Source organism: Phyllobates terribilis, unplaced genomic scaffold, assembly GCF_046119375.1.
Source record: "Phyllobates terribilis strain yellow unplaced genomic scaffold, ASM4611937v1 Scaffold_3__8_contigs__length_932513732, whole genome shotgun sequence".
In the NCBI taxonomy this organism is placed as follows: domain Eukaryota; kingdom Metazoa; phylum Chordata; class Amphibia; order Anura; family Dendrobatidae; genus Phyllobates; species Phyllobates terribilis.
In genome coordinates this window covers 323,291,410-323,308,166 of record NW_027362763.1, presented here as the reverse complement: position 1 = coordinate 323,308,166, position 16,757 = coordinate 323,291,410, and the positions used below count along the sequence as shown (strand labels likewise).

The window sequence follows — 16,757 nt, the reverse complement described above, 5'->3', positions numbered from 1 at the left end:
CAACAGAAATGTGATCAAGGTCTCCCTCATCTGATGAGTCTTCCATCAGTTCGTCCTCCACTTCTTCCTGGGCTCCTGCACCTTCCTCACTAGTTTGGCTGCTACCATGCGCCCTGGTAAAATCATCTCCCCCACCCTCACATGCCTGCCGCCCTGGTGCTGCCGACCGTCTGGACCTTGCAGATGTTAGCCCTTCCGCATACAACTCCTCCTCCTCTACTTCCTCCACCTCCTCTTGTGCCACCACCTGACTCCGAATTCTGTTTAACATGTGCTCCAGCATGTAAATCACCGGAATAGTCATGCTGATAATGGCATCGTCAGCACTAAACATCTTCGTCGCCATTTCAAAACTGTGCAGAAGGGTGCATAGGTCCCTGATCTGAGACCACTCCTCCAGCGTGATTTGCCCCACCTCTGAATCTCGTTGGCCCAGGCTATACGTCAGAACGTATTGCACCAGGGCTTGTCGGTGCTGCCACAGTCGCTGCAACATGTGCAGAGTTGAATTCCACCGGGTAGGCACATCGCATTTTAGCCGGTGAAGTGGCAGGCCCAACGACTTCTGTAGAGATGTAAGTCGCTGAGCTGCGGGATGCGAACGGCGGAAGTGAGCACACAGCGACCGTGCCCTCTGCAGAAGGCCATCTAGTCTGGGATAGTGGGCTAAAAATTGCTGGACAACCAGGTTCAACACGTGAGCCATACAAGGCACGTGTGTGACATTGCCCCGGCGAAGGGCCGCACCCAGGTTTGCAGCATTGTCGCACATGGCCTTCCCTGGTTTCAGGTCCAGTGGAGACAACCATTCATGAAATTGGTTCTCCAGAGCTGACCACAACTCCTCAGCTGTGTGACTCACATTTCCCAGACATTTCAATGTAAAAACCGCCTGATGACGTTGAGCCCTACTGCCAGCATAGTAAGGAGGTGTGCAGGATCCCTTCTGCGCAGTTAGAAAGCTTGTGGCATGACCAGACAGGCTTTGGGTGCAGGTGGAAGACCGAGAGGAGGTTGAGGAGGCAGAAGCAGTGGAGGAAAAATGACATAAAGAGGATTGACGCACAACTCGTGGGGACGGCAAGACTTGGACAGCAGCCCCTTGTCCTGCTGTCACCATAGTTACCCAGTGCCCAGTCAGCGACATGTAACGCCCCTGTCCATGCCTACTCGTCCAAGTGTCTGTGGTGAAATGCACCCTGTCACACACAGAGTTTCTCAAAGAAGCGGTGATGTTGTGTGCGACATGCTGGTGGAGCGCAGGCACACCTTTCTTTGAGAAGTAGTGCCGACTGGGCATCTGGTACTGGGGCACTGCGACGGACATAAGGTCTCGAAAATCCTCTGTGTCCACCAGGCGGAAAGGCAGCATTTCTGTAGCCAAGAGCTTGCAGATGGTGAAATTCAACCTCTTAGCTTTCTCATGGCTAGGAGGAAATGGTCTTTTACTTGTCCACATCTGAGGGACCGAGGGCTGGCTATTGTGCTTAGACGGGGTTGATAAGGGTGTCCCCGGCAAACTGCCGGTCTGTGAGGAAGATGCAGGCGGACATGTTAGGTTGCCTTGATCCAAAGGTGGTGCTATCGATGTCGGACAGCGCTCAAGACCAGCTGGTGTTACCACCTCCAAAGAAAATGATGACCTGCCAATCACGCTGGCTGTTGCGGGTAAAGAGGTGGCAGGTCTGCGCCCCAAAACAGGTGTGACTGCTGTCCCCCCAGTCACAGAGGATGAAGAGGCCGCGGATGCACAAGATATGGCAGACGGTGGTTGGCCCGGCCGGCTAGACCGCATTGTAGCACACTGAGCTTCCCACTGCAACTTATGCTTCATGTCCATGTGCCGGTTCATGCATGAAGTACTCAAACTATGTATTTTTTGGCCTCTACTTAGCTTTTGCTGACAAATGTTACAGATAACACGAGTTGGGTCATCTTTATCGATCTGAAAAAATGCCCAGGCTATGCAAGGCTTAGCACCCATGCGACCTGAAGAGCCACCACGACTTGTGGTGAGAGGCAGAGTTGTGTTTGAGGATGCAGTTGTTGACGTGCTTCCAGTACTACGTCTCTGTCCAGGAAGGCGCAACCTGACCTCGTCGTCACTAGCATCTTCCTCCACCTCCTCTGCTGACCTCATCTCTTGGCTGACTGTGGGTTGACAGTAAGTGGGATCTCCGACCTCATCATCATCACCCTGTGCGTTATCACACCCGTCGTCCTCAGAGCCAACCTGTTCCTGCCCTGACAAAAAACTAAAGTTGTCGCTCCAATCAGGTATTTGAGTCTTATCATCGTCTTCCTCATTGTCTCCACCAACAGGAGTTACAGTTTGGGAATGAGGGTCTACATTATGGTCAGAACCTTCTGCGTCTGGTCCTGGATCCGACTCATAAAGATTCTGGGCATCAGTGCAGATCATTTCCTCGTCTGGATTCACAGAAGCGCTGGAGTCGACCTCTGATTCCCAGGCTATAGTATGAGTAAACAGCTCTGCAGACTCAACCATCTGTTCTACCTCATACTCAGACGGGCAGCTGGAGATTTGGGAGCTGTGAGGAAGCAAGTGCGATTTGGGTGACACCTTTGAGGACTGGAGTATTTGTGATGTTGAAGTTGATGTGGAGGAGAGCCCACTTAAAGGAGCACTTGATATCCGTTGAAGCACCTGCTGTTTTTGTGCCTCATCTGGAATTTGTAGCGATTGGCGTGGCCGTAAGAAAGGGATCTTATCACATTGTCCGCTAAAAGAAGTAGACATTTTAGTTTGGCTGGAAGATGGTCTTTCTTCTGCACCTACCCCACGGACACAACCTTTTTTCCCCTTCCCAACACGCCTATTCCCCTTTCCACCAGCAGCAGGCCTTTTTCCACTCATTTTGGTGGTTAACTAATTCACAACTCTGGAGTTGTTTGCACAAAAAAACAATGGATGGTAACCGAGCAGAGCTGAGTGGCCAAACTGTGGTATTAGGCCAAAACTATTGGCTGGGTTAGATGCAGAAAAAAATTATTTTTAATTTGCAACCTGATGGAGGTCAGTATAGATGGACTAATAGACCAAGTCCCACACACCGCTAGAAGCCCAAATATTTTTTCAGAGCTAGATGCAGAAAATTTTTTTATTCAATTTGCAACCTGATGGAGGTCAGTATAGATGGACTAATAGACCAAGTCCCACACACTGCTAGAAGCCCAAATATTTTTTCAGAGCTAGATGCAGAAAAAAAATATTTTTAATTTGCAACCTGATGGAGGTCAGTATAGATGGACTAATAGAACAAGTCCCACACGCTGCTAGAAGCCCAAATATTTTTTCAGAGATAAATGAAGAAAAAAATTATTTTTAATTTGCAACCTGATGGAGGTCAGTATAGATGGACTAATAGACCAAGTCCCACACACTGCTAGAAGCCCAAATATTTTTTCAGAGCTAGATGCAGAAAAAAATTATTTTTAATTTGCAACCTGCTGGAGGTCAGTATAGAAGGACTAATAGAACAAGTCCCACACACTGCTAGAAGCCCAAATATTTTTTCAGAGCTAAATGAAGAAAAAAATTATTTTTAATTTGCAACCTGATGGAGGTCAGTATAGATGGACTAATAGACCAAGTCCCACACACTGCTAGATGCCCAAATATTTTTTCAGAGCTAGATGCAGAAAAAAATTATATTCAGTTTGCAATCTGATGGAGGTCAGTATAGATGGACTAATAGAATGATGCTATGCCCAAAAGATTTTACTTCACTAGGTGCAGTAAAAAAATTGGTATTCTATACACAGGTGGTATATCTTGCAACACAGATAGGCTACTCCACTGACTAACACACTCTGCAATAGGCCAAAAAGGATTAGCTTTGCTAGATTCAGCCAAATGCTGTGAAAAAAACTTGCACAGCACTGGCACAGACCTGCCTGGCAAAAACTGATAGGAACTGATGTAACCTAGTCCTGAAAAGGACTCCAATTACAATTAGTCTTTACTCCCACAATCTATCTATTTAAGAGCACAGACCTGCCTGATAAAAGTCGTAGGAAATGCTGTAACCTAGTCCTTAAAAGGACTGCAATCACAACTATTCCCTACTCCCAAGCTATCTGTATATTTGTGCGAAAATTGGCTTGAAATTAACAAGGTATAGCGCACACAGCAACAGCGGTGCCGTCTAACACGCAGCTGCAGCAGTGAGAAAATGGTGGCGACGGGGAAAATGGCTTGGTCTTATAGGGCAAGGACATGTGACATACACTGCCAATCACACATGCCCTTGCTTGTGTGAAAAAAAGCACTTCGCTCCGTGTGTGCGCTGCTGATAGGCTGACAGATTGCACCTCCCCACTGCAAATGCGGGAAAGAGAAAAAAAAATGGAGATCTTCATTGTTCCTGCAGAGATCCATCCCCTGCCCCTCCCCCCGCCCTGCTGTACACTCAAACTGCGTATTAACATTAATTTTCATCATTACTGAGAAAAAATCCAGTTATGATTTTGGTGCACGAACAGTTATCGAACATAACCTCGAACAGCCGAATTTTTCTCAAATTGTTCGTGTTCGCCGACCGGCTCGAACACCGCCCAAAACAGCTCGAATTTGAGATTGGCGAACAGTTCGAGTAGAACAACGCTCATCTCTACTCAGGATATCGTCCCAGTTTATTGCACTAAGATCATCTCTTATCCGTTGGAAATTTGCCTTCCTGAAGTTTAGTGTCCTTGTAACCCCTCTACTACACATCTTATTAAAGGTTACATGAAAACGTATTATTTTGTGATCACTATTACCCAAGTGACCCCCAACTCGTATATCTGATATGCGTTCTGGTCTAGCAGTGCCCCCCTTCTTGTTGGGTCCTGAACCAGTTGTGAAAGGTAATTGTCTCTCATAGCAGTCAAAAACCTATTTCCTTTGCTTGAACTACATGTTTCTGTCCCCCAATGTATTTCAGGGTAGTTGAAGCCTCCCATAATAATGACTTCTCCTTGAGTCGCTGCTTCATCTATTTGCTTTACGAGGATATTCTCCGCTACTTCCATTATTTTTGGAGACTTATAACAAACCCCTATCAGTAATTTATTATTTTTTCCCCCTCCCCTTATCTCCACCCACAGGGACTCTACATTTTCATTAGATTCACATATATCCTCCCGCAAGACAGGTTTTAAGGATGATTTTACATATAAACACACCCCCCCCCTCGCTTGTTTGTACGGTCATTTCTGAACAGACTATAGTCCTGTAAATTAACTGCCCAGTCATGGATCTCATCCAGCCACGTCTCAGATATCCCTACCATGTCATAATTATTTTCCAACAAAATTAATTCTAATTCCTCCATTATGTTGGTGAGGCTTCTGGCATTAGTGTACATGCATTTTATGTATCTCTCTGTACCTCTATTCCTTCTTAGTTTATTGACTGTTCTAACCCCACCCCAAGCGGGGGCCATCACTGGTTTCACACGGACAGTAGGCATCGCTACTCTTCACCACTCTTTTGGCGTCGGCACACCCTAGGCTCACTAATCTGAGCTCTCTGGACTGAACTGACTGAGCTATACTGCAGGCTAACTTCTTCAGGAGCTCCTCTCAACAGACTGACCTTCTCACAGACTGTAGACTCCAGACTGCCTGCCTAACTCCACCCTCCAGTATATATATCCCTATCCGGGCTCCCTCTGGTGGTCTGAGGTGGTAGGGTGGAGGTGTGTGAATGCTATGAGGGCCACTTGTGGAGAAATCCATCCATGCACCCCTCTGGGATCTGTGGCACCAATGCGCAGCAGGGTGCCACAGATACCCAATAATTATATGGCACAGAGGAATCACGGAGGACGTTGGTATAGTTGGCAAGGTACACCCTCAGCATCTTTCCAAACTTTGCACTCCTTGTGAGAAATCTCTCCCATAACTTTGCCAGTATTCCCCTGCCTCTGCTGGATTAGAGTTGTGTCTCTCTCGCCTAAACTCCTTGGCTGTGCAACGAATTGTGACCTCTGCAGCCGGCGATGGTGGGAAAGTGTCACAAGAGGTGGACGATGATGAGACACAATTGCCAGAAAATCAGGAGGAGGACCAGGGTGAGGAAGTGGAAGACGAGGTGGTGTATGATATAGTAACTGATCCAACCTGGCAGGAGGACATGCAGAACGAGGACAGCAGCACACAGGGGGAGGGAGGCAGAGCACCCCAACATGCATTAAGAAGCAGTGTGATGGCCACAGAAAGAAGGCGGGCAACCGTTTCATGTAACACTAACACGAAGGAAGTTGCCAGCACAACTGTTAGGTCTAAACAAGTCTGGTTGCTTGAAAGACTCTGCTGATAACCCCAAAAAGGCCATTTGCACAACCTGCCAGGCCAGCAACTGCAGAGGTGGGAAAATGACTAGCCTGGCCACCATCAGCATGATCAGGCACATGGCAGCTAAACACCCGACTTTGTTGGCCGAACCCCAGGGTCCAGGAACAGTGTCTGCGGGTGGCACCATTGCTTCTTAAGCTGATGTGCATGCAAGCCAATTCCCTGTCCATGGTGAATGAGACGATGCTTCCTGCCCTCGTTACACACTCTCAAGTAGCAGCATCAGGAAGCACATCCACGTCCTTGTCCCAGCGCAGCGTTTAGTTGTCCATACCCCAGTCCTTGGAATGCAAGTGCAAATACGCAGCCAACGCCCCACAGGCCACACTACTAAATTCTCACATTTCACGACTGCTTGCGTTCGAAATGTTGCCTTTTAGACTCATGGAGACGGAAGCATTCCACAACCTGATGACGGTGCCCATCCCTCGGTATTCGGTCCCCAGCTGCCACTATTTCTCCTGGTGTGCCATCCCCACATTACACAAGCACGTGTCCCAAAACATTAGCTGTGCCCTCAACAACGCAGTTACCGGGAAAGTCCACCTAACCACGAACACGTGGACAAGTGCTTGTGGGCAGGGACGGTATATCTCGCTGATGGCACACAGGGTTAACATATTGGAAGCCGGGACCCAGTTTGAACTTGGGACGGAACACGTCCTCCCGACACCAAGGATTGCGGGCCCTAGGTCAATCAGGGTTGCCCCCACCGTCTAGAGCTCCTGCACCTCATCCTCCCCAGCCTCCTCATCCTCTTCATCCTTCATCTCCGAAATGACCACATCAGTCACAAGCTGAAATCACTGCAGCACTGCCTCGGCCAACGGCCAAGCGGCAACCGGCTGTGCTGAAGCTAATATGCTAAGGTGACAAACCACACAATGCTAAAGAGTTGTGGACAGCTCTGAAAGAGCAGGCAGATCTGTGGCTCACACCGCTGAACCTACAGGCAGGCATGGTCATGTGTGACAATGGCCGGAACCAGGTGGCGGCTCTGAGGCGAGGCGAGGTCACACATGTACCATGCCTGGCCCATGTGCTTAACCTCGTGGTTCAGCGGTTTCTCAAATCCTTCCCGGAGCTGCTGGATCTGCTTGTTAAAGAATGCAGCCTGTGTGCCCATTTTAGAAAGTCAACTACAGCTTCCGCCGCCCTTGCCGTTTTTCAGCAGTGTTTGCAGCTTCCGACTCACAGACTGGTGTATGATGTCCCCACGTGTTGAAACTCTACACTGCAGATGTTGGGAAGTATTTGTGAGCAGAAGTGGGCAGTTGTTGAGTACCAGCATCAACAAGGCCGTCGGTATTCAGTTCAGACTCCACACATAAGACTTCAGGAGTGGACATGGATGTCAGACATATGTACCATCCTCCAAAACTTTGATGATTCCACCAAGATGGTGAGCGGCGATGACGCCAAAATTAGCTTCACCATCCCGCTTCTCTGTCTTCTGAAATGCTCTCTGCTCACAATCAAAGAGGATGCATTGCAGGCGGAGCACGATGAGATGGAGCAAGGAACCATACAGGGTGATTACACACAGCCCAGCCTCATCTCATCCCAACGTGGATTGGCGGACAATGAGGAAGAGGTGTACGAGGAAGAAGAGGAGCTAGTTTCATGCGCTATAGACGGTACCACCTGCACAGCTGTCATACCGTCTGTTCAGTGTGAATAGCCAGAGGACAGAGAGGGGGAGGAGGAGGAAGAGGAGAGTCATCCTCTTGGTGAGGACACGGAAGTCTTGCCTATTAGTAGTCTGGCAGTCATGACTCAGTTTATGTTACACTGCCTTTCCCATGACCCTGGCATTCTCAAAATTTTGGGTGACAGTTATTACTGGTTGGTGACACTTCTAGACCCACGCTACAAGGAGAACTTTATATCTTTTATTCCTGAGGCGGACATGTCTACAAAAATGGGGCTGTACCAGAAGGCCCTTGTTGCGGAACTATTAAAAAAATTCCCATCTGAAAACGCTGGCAGCAGAGATCACACTTCGTTGGACAACCAAGGAGTACATGCGAGAGAGACACAACTTCAATCCAGCAGAGTCAGGGGAACACTGTCAAAGTTCTGAGAGAATTTTCTCAGCCCCTCCCATTGCACAAGCCCTGAGGTGCGGGGTACTCTCACAAGGAGTGCAAAGTTTGGGAAGATGATGAGGGAGTACCTTGCTGACCGTACCAACATCCTCCGTAATTCCTCTGTGCCTTATATTTATTGGGTATCCAAGCGGGATACGTGGAATGAACTGGCTCCCAATGCCTTGGAGGTCCTGGCCAGCCCTGCCACCAGCGTTTTATTGGAGCTAGTTTTAATGCCTCTGGTGGAATTATAACTGATAAGCACATCTGCCTGTCAACTGAAAATGCTGACAGCCTGACTCATCTAAAAATGAACAAGGGCTGGATTTGGTCAGACTTCTCAACACCACCGAATTATAACGTAACATAAACTCAAATCCAGTGTCTTTTCTTGGGAGGTGTATTCCCATGCACCTTTTCACACCCAGACATGGGTATACGCTTTCTGATTTTGGCTATTTGCTCTTGTCCTCCTCCTTCTCCTCATCCTCCACCACCATATCACCAGGGTGACCATGGTCCATGATGCAACACCCACATAATTTTTTTAAGGGTTGTTTATGATGCCCGTAAAAAAATATATATATATACAGTATGTTCATGTATACCCCCCAGGGGTAAATGTTTGTCAGCCCATGCACTTAGTGCATGGGCATTACAAGTATAGGAGGCCCACACCTTTCTAATGGGAACATCTTTTTATGAGGCCCTCCCCGACAGCTCTTCCAAGGGGCATTGGAGTGCCTCCAAATTTTTGGCAACCCTTGCATTCACTGCATAGGCAAATACAATGGGAGACCCACTTCCTAATAATGGGAACATTGTTTTCAGGAGGCCCTCTGACCTCCACGTCTCTTCTAAGGGGCAATGGAGTGGCTCCAAATTTTTGGCAACTCTTGCATTCACTGAATAGGCTAACACAATGGGAGACCTACTTCCTAATAATGGGAACATTGTTTTCAGGAGGCCCTCCTCTAAGTCTCTTCAAAGGGATATTGGGGTGCATCTAAATTTTCAAAGTGGTATTGGGCTGAGTCCAAATTTTGGGAAGCCCTGGCACTCACTGCATATGCAATAACAGTATAGGAGAACCACTCTTTAATAATGGGAACAATAAAACATAGCAGTCTGATGGCTCCCTAACAATAGTGAGGGCCGACTGCTGGCCCTTTAAGAATAGTAAAGGCTGCCTGATGGACCTATAAAAATAGGCTTTATGACTTTCATAAATGACACACAAATTGTCGGATGATATCTTACACACCACATGGCCAGAAAAAGTTGTAAAATGTTAAAATGACATTTCCTGGTGAATGCATTTGCCACAGTTGAAAGCAATGCAAAAGTGAAAAAACGCATCAAAAACACTATGTGTAAACATAGCCCAAGGTGTGGAGGAGCATTTTTGTTTTTGGTTATTTATTTTGCTTTATATACAAGTCATTACCCTGGAAAGGATGTTCCTTAACATATTTCCCAGAAAAATCCATTTTGGTTTCGTTTTGGTATGTTTTATTGTGAGTCCATAAAAGTGACATAATTCCTCTTGCAACGTTGTGTCCTCATATCATTTGAGAACTGTTCCCATCGATTTGGGCAATTTTTGGGCCCTCTGTAGACCGCCGTGGGGAGCCGCCTGAAAAATGCTCGAGTTTCCCATAGACTTACATTGGGCTCGTTGCTCGGGTCGAGCACCCAATTATTCCAATGTGCTCGACCCGAGCATCGAGCACCCGAGCATTTTAGTGCTTGCTCATCACTACTAAGATGTCATGGAGTGGGACTTTTGGTTTCTTTAGAGATAGTCATAAAAAGGTGCGCAGAGTAGTATCAAAAATGATTACTAGAATGTCGGAATAATGTATATGTGTGTCAACCATTATCTTTAAATTTATGTGATCAAATCAAAGGGACTGCTATGGGGTCAAAGGTCGCACCTACTTTCGCTAACATTTTTATGGATGTTTTTGAACTTGTTTTCATCTCTGGGGGTCCTTTTTACAAAGGTATTGTTTTCTACAAAAGATACATTGATGATTTGATGTTTATCATTGATGGCAGCATTATAGAACCATCTATCTTTACTGATTTTCTGAATAATAATCGATGGGGTATCTCCTTCAATCCTGAACTTGGAGATAATAGCATTCATTTCTTAGACCTCACACTTTTTATAGAACATCACGTGATTCATACCAAAACTTTTTTTTAAGAAAGTGGACGCCAACAGTTAAATCCACTATGATAGTGGACATCACAATAAATGGCTACGCGATATCCCATACAACAAATTCCAAAGAATAAGGCGAAACTGCAGTTCTGAGACAGATTTTAATGATCAATCTTGCATTCTGAAAAATAATGTTTTTCAAGAATGTTACCCTAAGGGTCTTGTTAAAAAATAGTTTGAAAATGTGAGAGATACCTGTAGCCACATATCCCTTCTCACAAGTTTCAATTTCAATAAAACACATTTTGAACACAGTACAAAATTCATCACTACATATAATTTTCAACATAAATCATTTAGAGACATTCTACAAAAAAATTGGTTCATCTTACTGAATGACCAAGTATTTTTAGAAGATCCCCAACCTTAAGAAATATCTTAGCCCCCAGCAGACTACATCCCGCCCAGACCACTAGTCTTAACGAGGTGAACAAAAGGAAAAAATCGATTTTTAAATGTGGCAAGAAGAATTGTATGTGCTGCATGAACATTATGCATGGAGCAGACTCTTTCATCTCATCTTCAACGAACTAATGTTTCCAAATCAATGATAACATGTCCTGTGACACTGACTTTGTTATTTATTTAATAGAATTTCCTTGTACTAAAGAATATGTGGGTAGGACCATACAACCTTTTCATAAAATAATAAATTCCCATAGGCACAATGTAGTCACAGGGTTCCTCAAACATGGGTTATCCCGGAATATGGCTCATTATCACAATAAAGATTTCAGAAGCCTTAAAATCATGCCCATAGAGCACATTCCAACAACTACATCCAATAGAATCCAAAGCCTTAATAGAAAAATGATTTACTGGATATATAAATTGAATACTCTAAAACCGCGGGGTCTTAATGAAGTTACGGAGGTTTTTGTTTAGGTATACTTCCCTAAGTATTTTTACATCTCATATCTGACAAGTGCCGTACCACATTACTTTCTTTATATCATTCAGTTACCTCTTTAAGTCCATCCATGTCTCTCTGCCACCTTCATGTTCACTTGGCATGTCTAATTGCTGAACGGCATCTCTCCACCGCCGGCGTATGACCAAATAGGTCTATGTGCTAAGCGGCTCCCTAAGGGATAGCAGTAGTGCACTATCATGATCCAGAGGTACATCTAATATAGTAGATACTTTTTGATATTTCCCTTCACTAAACAATTTTATTTCAGGAAACTTCTTTACATGTTCCATTACTGGTCACATTTTCTTTTCTTTCATCCATTAAAAATCATTAGTTCTAATCATAGAAGGAATGTAATGTACCTGTAATTCCATCCACCCTAGTGAATACTCTAAAATATAATATGTATCATGATTTTAACATAATTTTAAAGATAATGGTTGACACACATATACATTATTCCACATTCTAGTAATAATTTTTGATACAACTCCGCGCACCTTTTTATGACTATCTCTAAAGAAACCAAAAGTCCTGCTCCATGACATCTTAGGCTTTCATGGTCTTGGGGATAACACCAAGACTAGGAGCTATATGCGCTACAGCACATTGTTGAGTAGTAAGTTTGTTTCTTGAAGTCACCCTTATATTTTTTTTATTTTTTCACACCAACCATTTTATGGATTCATTGTATTTTTAACATGAGTGTATTTAATTGCTTATCATAAATATTTTTAATAAGGATTTTTATTTATGTGAAACCAGATTTTGTCTCTTATATCCCATGACATCAAATTTTGAATTATAAACGGTTGACGGTGCTTTGGCACCAGTTTTTTTCATGTATTTATAAGACCGATCTTTTGCAATACCTGTGTAAGTTATTCACTTGAAGTGGACGGGACGTCCACGAAATGCGTCTGATTTTAGCTTTATGATGAATACACCCATTTAATAAGATTTGGATTATGAATCTATTTTGAACACGGAGGAGCGCAGAATAAGTGACACATTTCCTATCCACCTTTTAGCGCATTTCGGACCCTTGCGGTTTGGTGTCTCCAGCACTTCCAATAACATCTATATGAGTTGTGCATGTCACAACTGAAGAAGGTGTGCACATTACTACTTTCATTCAATTTTTATATTGGTAACAGCACTATTGCGCCCTTAAATTTTATCCTTTGTAGAGAATCTTGTGGAATACCTACACTAACTAATAAAAAAAAAATCTCTCCCTACCTCAGCAGCACCTCTCCCTACACTGCCTGATTGTGGAGTAGACTGATGAGCACGGCGGCCCCAGGTCTGATATAGACTTGATGATGCTGTGCGGCCAGCCAATCACTGTAATGCCACAACCAACATGGCCGCGGCATTATAATGTGTGGCAGACAATCCCTGCATCTTGGAAGTACTCGACGAGCTCGCAAGTACTCGTTACTCGCCCGAGCATCTCAGTACTCGAGATGCTCAGGCGAGTACCGAGTACTTGCGAGTTTGATCGCTCATCACTACTTGTGATACTTTTATTTGTTGAATTTATATTACAGTATATTGTTTTTTACAACTTACCTTGCTTTTTGAGCTCATTAATAACTTATGGAGGTCAGATGGCACCATCGTTGATGTTTCAACATTATCTATAACACGTGAAGGATCTGAATGGATCCATTTTACATCCTCCTTAGTGTATTTCTTGAATTCATCCTAAATCATTGTAAAACAAAAAAAAATCATAATATTGCTGCAGATGCCCGTTGGGCTGGTCTTTTAGGTCATAAAATGGGCTGCCTGGCTACTGTTGTCAGTGTACCATTGTGTTTCAGTGAGTCATGCATTCTGTGTGGAGTCTGAGGTTATCTGCTTATCAACTTATCTTTATGATAGACAAATAAACAAATGACTGGACAACTCAGAGTTCTAAGAGTTTAGGATGGGTAATCCAGACACAGATTTGACTTTGAAAAGCTGGTCTTGTGTATTGCGCACTAATTAATAGCCTCTAATGCCTCTAAGAGTCTAACTGAAGAGTTTGATATTAAGAGTTCTCCAGTCCTGTATATATACCTCACAGTGCCACTTCTCCTGTCGTGTATATATACACTGCACAGTACCATTTCTCATGCCCTGTATATATACACTGCACAGCACCACTCCTCCTTTCCTGTATACAGGTGCATCTCACAAAATTAGAATATCATCAAAAAGTTAATTTATTTCAGTTCTTCAATACAAAAAGTGAAACTCATATATTATATAGAGTCATTACAAACAGCGATCTATTTCAAGTGTTTATTTCTGTTAATGTTGATGATTATGGCTTACAGCCAACGAAAACAAACAAGTCATTATCTCAGTAAATACACACATATATACACTGCACAGTACCTCTTCTGTCTTGTATATATACACTGCACAGTACCACTTCTCCTGCTCTGTATATATACACTGCACAGTCCCACTTCTCCTGTCCTGTATTTATACACTGCACAGTACTACTTCTCCTGTCCTGTGTATATACACTGCACAGTACTACTTCTCCTGTACTGTATATATACACTGCATAGTACCACTTCTGCTGTCCTGTTTATATACACCGCACAGTACCACTCCTCCTGTCCTGTATATATACACTGTATATATACTGTATATATACACAGCACCACCTCCTGTCCTGTATATACATTGCACACTACCACTTCTCCTGTCCTGTATATATACACTGCACAGTACCGCTCCACTGTCCTGTATATATACACTGCACAGTACCACGTCTCCTGTCCTGTATATATACACTGCACAGTACCACTTCTCCTGTCCTGTATATATACACTGCACAGTACCACTCCTCCTGTCCTGTATATATGCACTGCACAGTACCACTCCTCCTGTCCTGTATATATGCACTGCACAGTACCACTCCTCCTGTCCTGTATATATACACTGCACAGTACCACTCCTCCAGTCCTGTATATACACTGCACAGTACCACTTCTCCAGTCCTGTTGTCAGAGAGGCGTCAATATTGGTTTAGTACCACTAAACTACTGTGGCCAAATAAAAAATAAATATTGGAAAACCTGTTTAAATTGATAATCCCAAGTAATGCCCTCTCCTCTGGATAGGGGATAACTGTCCAATCGCTGGAGATCAGACTGTTGGGACCCCCAAGATCCCGAGAATCGGAGCTCTGTAAAGCACCATGTAAATGGAGCTGTAGTCGATCATACGCACTGTGGTGCCATTCACATGCGGCTCTTCAAATAACTCCTTTTAGGAGAGTGAGGGGCTCGACAAAGTGAAGCAAAATTCACTGATCGGGGGTTATCAGTGTTAATGAGTCAGTGACTCCCCGGTGCCTGTGCATTAGAACCCTGCGGCGCAGTGCACAGACAGACAGGGCTGGGGGGAAACAAAGCGGTGCTTTGCGCATGCCTGGGAAGTGAGGGAGACCAGTGCACATCACAGGGTCCTGTGACATGCAGGGGAGGGGGGGAATATGATAAATAAACACATAGGCGGGAATTTCAGGGATTACTAAGCAGATAGGCAGGGATTTCTTGGCGTCCGGGGGATGCCAAGCCTGTGCCAAACCGAGTTAATAAAAACACATTTCTCTGTAATCAAACCTCTACTATGGGCCATACAGGTATGTATACAGGGCCGACGTCAGCAACAGGCGCACCTGGGCAAGTGCTGGGGCCCTGAGCAGGCGGGGGGGCCCACTTGCCGTCGCGCACTGCGTGCTATGGGACCCGTGAGCAGTGCGGTGCCGGTGTCTGCACCCCCCCCCCCTTGCTCAGGGTCCCGGCAGCCGGCACAATACTTACCTCTACCCATTCCTCTGCAGAAGGTCCTGTCTGTCTCTTCCGGTGCTGTTGCACTGTGATGTCTCAGGTCAAAGGGCGGGGTGACGTCTTTACAATGCGCTCTCTCCTGAGCAGTCAAAGCGCAGAGCGGGAAGACGCCGGCGATGCTGGAGCCCAGAGCAGCGGCAGCAGGTGAGAAGTGAGGTGAGTATTTGAGTTTTTATTTATATGTATGGAGAAATGGGACATTATATATTATAATGCATGGGGCATTATAAGAGAGGGGGGGTGTGTGACATCCTGCATGGGGCATTATAAGGGAGGGGAGTGACATACTGATGGGGCATTATAAGGGAGGGGGGATGTGTGACATCCTGCATGGGGCATTATATGGGAGGGGGCGTGACATCCTGCATGGGGCACTATAAGGGGGGGTGACATCCTGCATGGGGCATTATGAGGGAGGGGGGTGTGACATCCTGCATAGGGCATTAAAAGTGATGAGGGGATGTGACATCTTGCATGGGGCATTATAAGGTAGGTGGGGGGGTGTGACATCCTGCATGGGGCATTATAAGGGAGGGGGTGTGTGTGACATCCTGCATGGGGCATTATAAGGGAGGGGGGGTGACATCCTGATGGGGCATTATAAGGGAGGGGGGATGTGTGACATTCTGCATGGGGCATTATATGGGAGGGGGGTGACATCCTGCATGGGGCACTATAAGGGGGGTGACATCCTGCATGGGGCATTATGAGGGAGGGGGGTGTGACATCCTGCATAGGGCATTAAAAGTGAGGGGGGATGTGACATCCTGCATGGTGCATTATAAGGTAGGTGGGGGTGTGTGACATCCTGCATGGGGCATTTTAAGGGAGGGGGTGTGTGTGACATCCTGCATGGGGCATTATAAGGGAGGGGGGGTGACATCCTGCATGGGGCATTATAAGGGAGGGGGGGTGACATCCTGCATGGGGCATTATAAACGAGGGGGGATGTGACATCCTGCATGGGGCATTATAAGGGAGGGGGGTGTGTGACATAGTGCATGGGGCATTATAAGGGGGGTGTGTGTGACATCCTGCATGGGGCATTATAAGGGGGGTGACATCCTGCATGGGGCATTATAAGGGAGGGGGGATGTGGGACATCCTGATGGGGCATTATAAGGGAGGGGGGATGTGTGACATCCTGCATGGTGCATTATATGACAGGGGGGTGACATCCTGCATGGGGCATTATAAGGGAGGGGGGTGACATCCTGCATGGGGCATTATGAGGGAGGGGGGATGTGACATCCTGCATAGGGCATTATAAGTGAGGGGGGATGTGACATCCTGCATGGGGC

General features: G+C 45.7%; 1 protein-coding gene across 1 annotated transcript in view; it reads right to left on the bottom strand.

Moving 5' to 3' along the window:
- Positions 1-16,757, bottom strand: part of LOC141259323 (probable cation-transporting ATPase 13A5) — a 417,702-nt gene that overhangs the window by 308,844 nt on the left and 92,101 nt on the right. The window contains exon 3 of the mRNA XM_073675081.1: positions 13,172-13,306. Coding sequence (XP_073531182.1) covers positions 13,172-13,306 — 135 coding nt within the window. The remainder of the gene's footprint in view (positions 1-13,171; positions 13,307-16,757) is intronic.